The sequence below is a fragment of the Glandiceps talaboti genome, chromosome 6 (assembly GCF_964340395.1).
Source record: "Glandiceps talaboti chromosome 6, keGlaTala1.1, whole genome shotgun sequence".
Lineage (NCBI taxonomy): Eukaryota > Metazoa > Hemichordata > Enteropneusta > Spengelidae > Glandiceps > Glandiceps talaboti.
Window position 1 is genome coordinate 13,787,856 of NC_135554.1, and position 12,636 is coordinate 13,800,491.

The 12,636-nt window shown below is 36.5% G+C and overlaps 1 protein-coding gene across 1 annotated transcript; it reads right to left on the reverse strand.

The window, feature by feature from the left end:
- Positions 1-1,138: 1,138 nt before the first annotated feature.
- Positions 1,139-2,887, reverse strand: LOC144436577 (dynein light chain Tctex-type 5-like). The gene has a single exon (XM_078125399.1). It carries the CDS (start codon positions 2,797-2,799, stop codon positions 2,137-2,139), a length of 663 nt encoding a protein of 220 aa, XP_077981525.1. The 5' UTR covers positions 2,800-2,887; the 3' UTR covers positions 1,139-2,136.
- Between the last annotated feature and the right edge of the window lie 9,749 nt (positions 2,888-12,636).

Sequence of the window (12,636 nt, forward strand, 5' to 3'; positions counted from 1 at the left end):
AATTAGAAAACCGCGTTATAGATGTCTTCCGTAGTGATAAAATGTCTTCCCCCACGAAGTCAAGGTGGAAAATAAGAACTATAAATATTAAAAACCACGCACTTGAAATTCCACTATTCAACTGTAAATTTCAAATTGAATACAAAACTCGACATTTTTGGCCTGAAATTACTCCTAACAATTGTATGCGTTAACAATGCAGGATTGTCAATATTGTTGTCATGGTGTTAATTTGACAGTATGCGTTTCATATGGACTTTGCTAGGTAAACAACAGTCCATTCTCTCTCTATTTGCCTGTACACGAATACTGAATTCCTGTGACGAAAACCCTGAATAACTCCTGTTGATTACAATGCCAGTGTACACTTTATAAAATTCTTTCAACATGTCAATTAGATTTGCTTATACAAAGTACCCCTAAACGGTGAGTGTGTTGTCTTTGCATCGCTTCAAGAGGTCACCTTGCCTACAACGCGACGTTGTTCCGTTCCGAATACATTACATTCCCCGAGGAATTTTACGTTTGTGCCACGGATATAAAATGTACAAAATTCTGATGTTAACTTTGTTCAAGAAATCGCAAACAATTCTCAGTTAAAAATCAAGAAATTTTCAGGACTGACCGTACATGTTTTTTTTTAAATATAGAGATTAAAGTGATATAAAAATTAAGCTGTTTTAGAATCAGTGTGGCAGTCGCATATTATAACTCTCTGAATATATATAGGATAATGTCGATTTTCATCTTGTAAAAAAGATGGTAAACTCCCAATTTATAATTTGAATGGGAATCAAGCTTTCACATGGAAAGTATGCAGGTATTTATTTGAAGAACTTTGATTTTCAGGGAAGTTGGTCCCCGGGGTACACGTACTTCACTTCTACCTGATGAAGTACGAAATACGTTGTAATTTGTACAGTCAGTGACTTACATGTATTTATATACATAGCCATGACATGGATCACGGTCCTGACAAACTCCAAGGTACATTTCCAGTGAAACATAAAGGAGAGGGGTCCGGAATAGAAATTCCAAAAAGTGTAATTTTGCATAAATTGAACTGAAGAAGCAAAAATGGTAAATTACGCATTTAATCCAAGACTAATCAACCAAACTTCATATGCACAGATTCACCTATACTTAAATTTATTCCGGTTAATAACATAACTATGGAAAGAGTATATGCACCACGTCAACGTGAAATCGAGATGTGACATCATTTTTCCGAAGGTCAAGTTGTAGTTTTGGCGAATCTGAACTTCGGGGTACGGTACGGTACTATCTATAATATCGTTTCAACGAGATGATCACAGTATAAAGTGTAAATTTTATATCAACGTGTGTGTCAGAGTCGTGTGGCGGGTTTGTGAAAGCAGACTATAAACGTATGTAAACATTGTTTTCTTTAGCATAGCATTAGAGAATTGTTAGCTACCAATAGATGTCACACAGCAGGTGACGTATGTCATGGTTAATTAAACATGAAGGATACTGACAGTATCATTCTACCAAGGTTTTATTTAACCTTTAACCTTTGCGAGGCAACGAAATTGACTGTTACTTTCACCTATATTACAGGTCTATATTTTAGGCCAAAACTGGCGGCAAGCATACTTTGCATAATCACAGTTTCCCTAGTATAATTAGTATCCTGGTATCTGATACACCCTCCGTTTCCGGTTTACATGGATTTGTGAAGTGATCGCCAACTTGACACTTTCCGGGTGAACACCCGAGACATCCCATACACGGACATGTCCCCGATACATGCATTACTCCTCTATGTTTATAAGTTATGGTGAGTTTAACGGGGGGCATGTTATGAACAGGAAAAGTATGTTGCCATGGTGACATACATACCAAAAAGAAATTACGGTGTAGCGAAAATCATACATTTCTGGAGAGAAATTATAAAATTGTCATTCGGCTTCAACGGTATCCAGGTAGGGTGAATCTCACATCAGTCTCTACGAAGACACTACGTACATTGCTATTTTTTTTTTGAAAATACACAATTTTAAGTTATGATTCGTTTCTACATCTTATAATATTGCTAAATGTAGTTTACAAATATTAACAAATCAGATGGCGAAGAGTGAAGATATAGAAGCGATTGCTTCGAGTTTTAAAAGGTTACTCTGCGTACACGCCATACACCGTTGCTACACAAAACAGGGACGTGTTTCTATAGTCACAGGATACAAAAGTGTCTGAGCTAGTGTCCCAAACAGCCCGGCTGGCAATACTGATTCCCTGACGTTCTGTTTCCCCAATGTTGACGACCACAATAATTTTATAACGGTCTATGTTTAAGCTCTTAATCCAGTCCTTAATCTCGTCAGATAACAGTCGACACAATATAGCAGATCTCTTCGGGTCATATCTCGTTCCGTCCAAACGGCTTTCAAGTAGGTTTGTCATCATGTGTTCAATCTGTGGTTCGTAGTATGTAAACGGTTTATCAGGCTCAAGTTTGTAGGTGGGTTGCATGGTTGCACGGGTGACAGTCGTAGACTTGGCCCTGGGTCGATCGCTGAATGACAACCAGCTGGACCCTCTTAACTGTTTCGCCTTTGATCTCAGTCTCAGGTTCCTCGTCAATCGCTTCGCTGCTAAAAGTCCCCGTAAGCCAAGTCCGGGCAAAGGGGTTGCCGACGAATTCATCGGTACTAACTTTCCGTCGGCTGAACTTTTATCGCTAAAGTCCCTTTTCGTCGTCGACAGCGACGATGCCGTGCCCGTGCTCGTCATCGATAATTTCCGTTCGGAAGTGGACGTTTTCCGCATCGCGTTCATTATGATAGTAACACTCCAGACAATATCACCGATAACGGTAACTGCAGAATAAAAACGTTGGCTTGCAGGACAGTCTGTCTTATACCGATTTAACGTTACTGAGAAATGATCACCGCCCCAGTCGTGTACGTTTTTATATGAAAGGAAAGCACATAAGGTAAATAGTGCGTTTGTATGTCAATTACTCTCACTAAGAACTCGGGTAGAGTCACCTCACTACAAACTGTCCGCCCAGTTACATCGGTGGGTTATTGTTGGAACAACTGACTACAACTTGCCTTTTACGGTCTTTGGTTCTGAAAAAAAAGAGCGAGAGAAATTACAATTGTTAAAATCAGATCAAATGTTATCGCTCACAATGTGCTGTACCAGTTCCAACTCAACGCGTGTGACCTGTACATGATGTGTGACGTGAATTGATGATTCCTTAGTCTATAAATTATTCCGATTTTGAAGACAATTAGTTGTCAGTGAAAAGTTAGTATGTATGTATGTATGTATGTATGTATGTATGTATGTATGTATGTATGTATGTATGTACGCACGCACGCACAGCGGCACAGGTGCAGTTGGTACACAGGTTGCCATGTAGGTAGGTAGGTAGGTAGGTAGGTAGGTGGGTAGGTGGGTAAGTGGGTGGGTGGGTAGGTAGGTAGGTAGGTAGGTAGGTTGGTTTGTTGGTTGGTTGGTTGGTTGGTTGGTTGGTTGGTAGGTTGGTTGGTCGGTTGATAGTAAAAATCGTCAATACCTGACAAGTATGAACTGAGAATCCAGAATAATCGTCTCGTCGTCAAGAGTACAACCACGATATCGTTGTAACAGTTCAGACCATTTGATTTGTTCGTCAAAACACATCATTAGACTCCCTATATCAAACTTAGCCTTGCTATTCACTAGGGGCAGCATTATAAGTTTAGTTAATCATTATGAAAGCATACATCGATCCGTTATCATTTTATGCACTCCAGTGATGACATCCATTGTCTCGTTGTCATGGCAACCCTGGAGATAACAGGAATGATCATGGCAAGGAAGACGTCGATTTGTCTTCCAGAAAGTCAATTATATAAAGTTGACGACATCCTAACAGGTTCATTTTAGTTCAGTTGCCAAGGCAACATATATGTACCGTTGACGATGTGCCACTACTATACCTTCAAGCGTACATGCATATACGGAACTTCGGATAACTACTTCGTTTATACTCATTGTTCTGTATATCGGTGTCGATCGAAACTAACTCATGTATGTTTCAAATGCCTTAACCCTTGGTTGAAAACCATGGTGAAATATACATCGAAATCGACAACTTTCCCTTAATGATGAGTACACAGAATAAATAATAAGTAATGTGCGAATCTATAGGAAATCGATTACATGTATTGAGTTCTTGGCTTCAAATCTATCGTCGAGTTCTTCTCGCATGTCACGCTCCATTTTGTAATACCGTTCAAGGCAGTTAGATATTTAAGTGAAACCGACACCTTCTAATTTGAATATTGAGAGTATTTTGAGCTGAGTGATGGATGAACTAGTCAACTTCATCAATATTACGTACTTATATATAATTTGCTTTTTTTTAAATAGCCGTAATTAAAGTTTTAGACAATTTCACACTTTCAGGAATGTTCTTAGGTAGATTGTAACGAGCTTAAATCTGCCATGATGAGAGTAGACATGGCGACATGTGAACTTTGACTTTTTGCCCTGTATATCATTCATTATGTTATCGGCATAGTTTAATCTCAAGGGTTCTACTACACAATTTTACTCATATTTTATTGATTAACACATATATAACTGTCTACTTAGTTATAATTAAATTAGTTATAATGCCATATCTCCTTGCTGTTTTACACTGTACTGTGAGTTAATAGTGTCATTAAACCTCATAATACCTTTTTTGTGTGTTTATATTTTGGGGGTTTTTTTGGTCATTTTTGACCTAATATTACCATTTTTCTTTTTAGCCCCTGCAAACACACGATGATTGAATTGAACTGTGCCCTTTATTTTGCTTTATTACGAAAATGCGACGTGGCCGTAAGTTATTGAATGGAATAGTACTAGATTGTGTTTTGACATGCTGGAGTTGAATTAGAGAATAATTTAGGTTAACATTTCAGCATTACGCCATATGGTCATTATGTGGTTATAAGCTACATACATACATACATACATACATACATACATACATACATACATACATACATACATACATACATACATACATACATACATACACACATGCACATGGACGTACGCGCATGCACACGCACGCACGCACGCACGCAAGCAAAAGTGTATATGCAATGTATGTGGATGTGTAAGCAATACAACTTTACATCAAATCACAATTTATGTATTTGTGACATTTATACGTAATAAAATATAAAGACCGTACAAGTGTTACCATGGCAACTTCTAAACATGGCCTAAATGTTTAAAACACTGCGTTATGACTCTAGTACCCGTAAAATATGGAACATTTTCCGCAGATCAGATAGATTTAGCATTTGGCATTTTCTAATTTGCCACAGGTGGTTAAGTTCGTGATGATAGGCGGCTTATGGTATCAGGTTTGCCTACGATGCTTTATGATGTTGTTTACCTGAACCAACCAGACTCGTTATTGCGATCTGCCACGTGTCCAATAATGATTTCCATGTTTCTATTCATTACTCTAGATCTCTCGGTATAGTATCTACGGCAAATCTTTTAGTCCACGATCGATATACAAATAATACCTCGATATATAGCAAATGGTCTTTGCTATTTTCTACGCCACTGTGAGATAAGACATCACAGATAGAGAGTCGTCTGATAAATACCAATATAAATTAGCGAAATACAAAATGAACAAAAAATGAAAATAGTGGAATAATTGTCGACATTTGATAAACATACCGGTAAATCTCCATTGCGTCATCAAAATATTTAATGCAATGAAAATATCAAATTAAAATTTCAATAATTGTATCAGGTATCAGCATAAATGAATGTTTAAAACTGAAAATATTAATTCAATTGCGTTGTATGTTGTCATTAACTATTGTTATTCTCCGAAAAAATAGTGTGTCCTGTGTTAGTTAACTAGGACAGCTTTCCTGTACTATAGATGTCGTAACCATACAAATGATATTTCAAATGAATGCGATTTTAGCGAATGTTTCATTCATCGAGCTGGGGTTTAATTTCTGATAAAATATGTACACAAACAATATAAAACTCTAGCATGTATAGGTGACGATGTACAAATGAACGGTACGCACACATATACATACACATACACTACTTACCGACAACACCAGAACTGAGTTGATGTTAATACGGATGTATGGTAAACAAACACGCAAAATGCTAGATTGATTGCTGCAATGGAAATCTATACATTACAGGCCTTTCATCAAAATATGAATAGCGACCGACCACCTGTTACAATATGTAGACTGCCACCAACGTTCACTCCTGACACTAAGTGACAATGACATAAACATTATGAAATGAAACAAATCGGTTTTTTTATTTCTACAAATGTCTATCTTTTCTTTCTTTCTATTTTTCTTTCTTTCCTTTGGTCTCTCGCTCCTTGCTCTTGCGCTCTATCTTCCTGTTTCTGTCTCTGCCTGTCTGTCTCTGGTTCTGTCTCTCTGTTTATTGTCTGTCAATCCGTCGCTCGTTCTCTGTCACAATCTCTTCCCTCTCTCCCTTTTCCCCCTCCCCTCTTTCCCTCTTTCCCCTCTATGTCCTTATATATATATATAAGGACATAGTAATAATAGTATATATATATATATATATATATATATATATATATATATATATATATATATATATATCTGTCTCTGTCTCTCTCTCTCTCTCTCTGTCTCTCTCTCTCTCATCAATTTGTGTACGACGTTCATCTGTATGAAAACAGTCGACGAATAATTGTAAGCTATGACAAATAGAAATTCACCCTATGCGACAAATTTGACAAAAAACGTCGATTTCCTTATATCAAGTACACCTTGTATGTTCTCATAACAAGTGAAACAAATATATTCTGTTGAGTATCAGTTAGGCATTATGCTCAACATGAACTTGCCTGAAAGCGGAAATAAAGTATATAGGTCCCAGAAAACTAATCGCGTCGAATACAAAGTTCCAGGGACCGGTGGTCGTACAAGTGTAAGTCGGTCCTCGTCTGAAAAAACAAAATAATTGTATAGCTATAAGACTTATGTCATACCTATAATAATACTTTATTTTAAAAATATACAACTGAAACTAAAAAAAATGAGCGAACAACAAAATACATTTGTAAAAGAGCAGACGTGGAAATGAGGACAAAAATAGTTGACAAAACAACAAATCGAGTTTGACCTCACTCAATGATGAAAATTAGAGAATATATACAAATTTACAGCAAGACACAGAAATGGGTCGGTGTACCTGTGCGTACTAATAGATTAACTCAACTGTATGCATGGTTACATTCGTTAAACCCAACACCAACCCCAACCAGTCCCACAGATTCTGTATTGAGATGCGGAAAGCATTTGGTATCACCATAATTAGTTACCTCGACAGTTGAAGGGTTGAGATTTGTTCACACATACTAACATACTCACTTCAAAACAAATAACGTCATAACGTGTATATATAGCACTAGTAATAATAGTAGTACATGTATATAGATCGTTAAAAGCTTGGTCGGGTCGTCAGTTTGAGGGCGCTGTTGGTTTTGCTTCTGCTCAGCTCACTCTGCGTACCGGCCGTGTCAACCATCTCTCCCGTTGAGATATCCTTCTTGTCCAAAACTGAGAAGTTATTACAAAATGGTTAACTTTAACTATTTGAAGTTGAATAACAAAATATGAAATCTATACGCTGGTCGTTCTGCGTCACGACAACGGGCATCTATGTCACAACAACGGGTGTCTACGTCACTGGTTCTGCTGTGTTCGAAATATGAGTCAAAACGTTGAAAATTGCTATTACTTTTCCCGATTTTTCTTTGATATTACTGGCACTGGTATAATTATGTTATTCTCCAATATTTGTCTTTTCTTTTTCTTTCGGAAAATACTCGACCTAAGGGTTGTCATTACTCGTCTAGCGACTCGGAGTAACAAAGGCCCCTTGGGTCACTCGTATGTTCCTTGGCTGAACGAAGAACAAATATATGGGGAATAGCATTCTAATTGTCGTCATGCTAAGTCTGTGAATAAATTCTACATAGCATTTCATGATTACATAAACCAAATACTAGTGTTAGAAATGACACCCTCTCAGATTAGAAGAAGTTAATCTGGTGTAGAATTCGTCTAATCGACATTATCAGATATCAGACACACTTTTAATTACCGGTTTGTCATCGTTACCTGCTAACATTAATAAAAGAGGAACATTTTAAAAAATAAAACTGGTCCATTTTTAGGAATAATTATTCCATTAGGTTAGGAAATACGACTCAAAGCGGCGGATCATATCAAAAACTTAATTTCCGGAGATTGCTTTTATAGAGTTTACTGAGAAGTGTCAATACCAGCATAATATTATTTTCATCAATTATTTAGGGACAAAACTTAAGGTAAGATTCTCATCTATTTATTGATCCGTGCAATTCTTGTAACTGATAATTGGCAAACTTCCATGTGCAGTGTAAATATTTCTATATGGTGTATTTTTTATTGTCCGCATTGGATATTCAAAACATACATTTCGAAAAGTGACACGTCTTTCTCTCTCTGTCATTTGTCTCTCTGTCTCTTTCTTTGTCTGTCTCTGTCTCTGTCTGTCTGTCTGTCTGTCTGTCTGTCTGTCTGTCCCCGTCTGTCTCTCTCTCTCTCTCTCTCTCTCTCTCTCTCTCTCTCTCTCTCTCTCTCTCTCTCTCTCTCTCTCTCTCTCTCTCTCTCTCTCTCTCTCTCTCTCTCTCTCTCTCTCTCTCTCTCTCTCTCTCTCTACACTGCCTATCAACTGTTGCTACTAAAAATTCATTGGAACATGTACAGAACTTATCAGCCAAGTTATAACTGCGTTTGTCCTTTTTGAACTTTCATGCTTTCAAATCTCATGTTTAAACAATTATGACTGTCTCTCTCATTATCCCAGATACACAACCACTTCATGCATTTGAAAAGAAAGAGTTGATGGTTACAAGTAGACCAGTCAAAATTCCAAGAATTTGTGGCAAAATGAAGGCGACAGTACATAATACCAGCCTTTCGTTTTGGCCATTCCCAAGCTGGTAGGACCGACAACAACCATAGCTAGTCACGTTAGAATGTCAGTACACTTATCATACGTATTATTTTGTCACCTGCATTAATCTCTTCTTTTCGGGGGTACTCCGATCCACTGGTGTTTGGAAGTAGAACGAGAGAATAAAGCCGAAGTCACTGTAGACTATTCACCTGTACACCCAGACAACGCTGGACCTGTGTACTCGTTGGATGAATTTACAAAAATGACTGAATCAGGTACACACGTTGGTTTACTTTCAATTAACTCGCCCGTCATAAGGGATGATCGTTCATAGTAACATCAACTACTACGATAATTATATTTCTTATTAACTATTTTAAATGTTTATTGTCATTTCAATTTTCCTATGCATTTTCTAAAGGTCTCTCTCTAACGACCCCATAGTTCAATTTATCACGTCAATTTTGATGCCAATAAATTTTCTTAGACAAAGCACGAGCTTTTTAGAACAACAATATGGAAAACATTCTCTGGTCGTTCTACATCACGACAACGCGCGTGTCTACGTCACGACAACGCATGTCTACGTCACTGATTTGTTCGAAATATGAGTCAAAACGTTCGGCTAAGTTCTTTCCTATCATTTAGTCTTTATCTCCACGTTAAAGTAGACTGCACCTATATGAGACTAATTTCTAAAAGTCTAAGTTCTTCAAATCTCCAAATTGTGTCGTATGAAATCTTGTCCTTGGTTCTTTTTGAAAGCAATTATACATTTGTCTTGTTACCAAGAAAGTTGTCGGTCATCATATCGTTGTCAAGGAAAACGACATTCTTTTATTGTCCCAGAGAGTTATTAACAAAGTATTTGGTGGCCATATTGGATTCTCAAATGTCTCATTAATATTGCGTTGACTTCTTTTTCAACAATCTGTACGGTTACACTGATTTTCCTTCCTTATTTTAAGCAGAGGTTAGATTTGAATTTCTTCGAACAATACCTAACAACAAAAAAAGTTCAAGACTTTTATACCAGAGTCGTACTACAATGTTAACAGGTTGCTTTATGGTGCCAATAGGGAACTTGCAAACCTGCCATGTTGAATGTTGCATCATGGGAAATGTGATAATAAATACTCGTCAATTAGCATTATAAACAATGTTGATACATTGTTTGTAACCACAAATAATCAATTTTGTAGTTACCCTGACCATTGTGGGAGGTTTATTTTATCGGTAGCTCCAGATTAGGTATTACGATAACCTCAGATAATCCCATAATCCTTTGCGTCTGAGCATGCTCAGTCTGGATTGCAAGTTCCCTATTTGCAAAGTGACCCTCTCAATTTGTTTGTTCTTGATTTTAACTGAAAACAGGATTAAGCTTTCTTTAAAAAATCATTACAGTAACAACAAAAAGTTAAGATTTTTATTTCCGAGACATACACAACTTTAATAGTTTACTGTATGGTGCCAATTACTCCACATTGTCGTATAATACTTCATAATTATTTTTTTTGATTGATTTGGTTAGAGGGTACACGACAAAGAGAATACAAATAGTGGATAATATCCGGGAACAATTATCTACTAGTTTATTTTGTTAAATGGTTGCGAATGCTACATCGTAGCTATATAAGGTGACGTTTTTTGTTCTCGTCTTTCGGGAGTGTGTTAACATCAACGGTTTGAATTGAATCGTGCCATCCAACGCTGTTTGATCAACACACCAGGTAAGAACAATGTATACGTCCATGTAGTCAAGAAATACTTTGTTGTTCGTGAGTAATACGTCTAATATTTTGTTTGTGTCTTTGCATCTTATATTTATTTTTGTTCAGGTAAAAACAAGTAAATGTTATTTTGTTTTTTTTCTATTCCTTGGAGATATTGATAATCATGATATAACGATTTCTTAAATTTAAAATTATGATGTCTTCACAGTTTTAAGAGTCAACTTTTTCTTCTTTATTTTTTTAAATTTTGAACGACTACTATTTTTCATTTGTTTGGAATTGTCAATGTATACTATTCTGCTGTATTCGATTATATCGTACCATAGTGTTGATTCACTCAGTTAAAAATATACAGTCGGAAATCTGCGATTACGACTATATGAACAGAGGTATACGTAAAACACCGTACCACCGTGTCGGGGGTTTTGTCAATCAGGTAGTTTAATTCGTAATCACGCGAGATTTCGCGGTTATCCGAGATTTCACTTACATTCGATTCGATAATAAAATTCAGATTTGTAGTTCTAGTAGCCTAAGCACCGTAAGCAGGCTATACTTCTAAATAACCAAAAAAGAAAAGAACTGATTTTACCTCCTGTACCAATCTGTAGGTAGATATCAGTAATTGATGTTGGTAGACAAGTTCGAATTTTACATCATTTCGTATTTCATCAATTTTAACGGTTTATTTTCTTGTATGTCTTTCTTTCTTTTTTTACATCAGTGCACATCACTCTATAACAAAAATGGTAACAAAAACTACACTGTGTTTTATGGTACTCGTCGTAGTGGGCGTACTTCTCGTTTTCTCACAACATGCACATGCTGGAAGTATTTCTGAATCGGAAGAATTCAGAATATTGCGTCAAATCGGAAGATTTGCAGGTAATTAATTACTTTTTAATATTAATTACTCTGGTCATAGAACTGTGTTTTGATGATAAGGCCAAATAAAAAAGTTGTTTGGTTCCGGTTACCCGATCCCACCTAGTTTTTCATACAGACCCTAAACTTTTTGTTTACATATTCGAGAAAAATAATGATACAATCGCGAAAATCGTGAAGTCTCGCAAGAAACAGTGGGTGCGGAAACTGACACCAACTTAAAAAGACAATATAAAACTATTCTTCCAAACTGTAATGGCTGTACATCTGATAGGAAGAAATAAACAACACAGAGACCATTTGGAAAACAATATAAAACCTGGAACTAGACACTCACGTAAAAAAATTTAATAAAATAAAATAAAAATCTACCTACCCCACCTATTTTCAAATTGAATGTAATCGGAACCACACAAATTTTTTTACGCCTTTAAATGTCAAATTACTCGTATTGCCCTGGACCTTTTACTTTTGCGTAAAATTGTTATACGTTTAGGAAAATAATTATCATCAAGTCATTCGAGAGCCCAGATACATTGCTTGTGGTTGATTTGGGTGATTCCTCTCCGGTACATAGCTGATATGAAATACAAAAGACGGGTCTATAAGCTAGGCATTCTCTGGTTTTATTCCTTGGTCATTGTGTAACTACATATCTCTGTGTGCCTGTCTTTGTCTGTCTGTCTGTCTCCCTTCCTACCTACCTACCTACCTGTCTGTCTGTCTGTCTGTCTGTCTGTCTGTCTGTCTGTATGTCTGTATGTACGTACGTACGTACGTACATATGTATGTATGTATGTATGTATGTAGGTAGGTAGGTAGGTTGGTATTTATGTATGTACGTACATATCTCAACAATAGTTTTAGTTTGTTTTTGTATTAGGTTGTCGACAATCAGAGTAATAGAAATACAAAATGTGAGTCTTTTAATAAAGATAGGAGTTGGTCTTCAGTAATATCATCTTTTTTTCTGTGTCTCTCTTTCTGTCTCTTTATCTATTTATATCTATCTTTCTGTTTCTGTCTC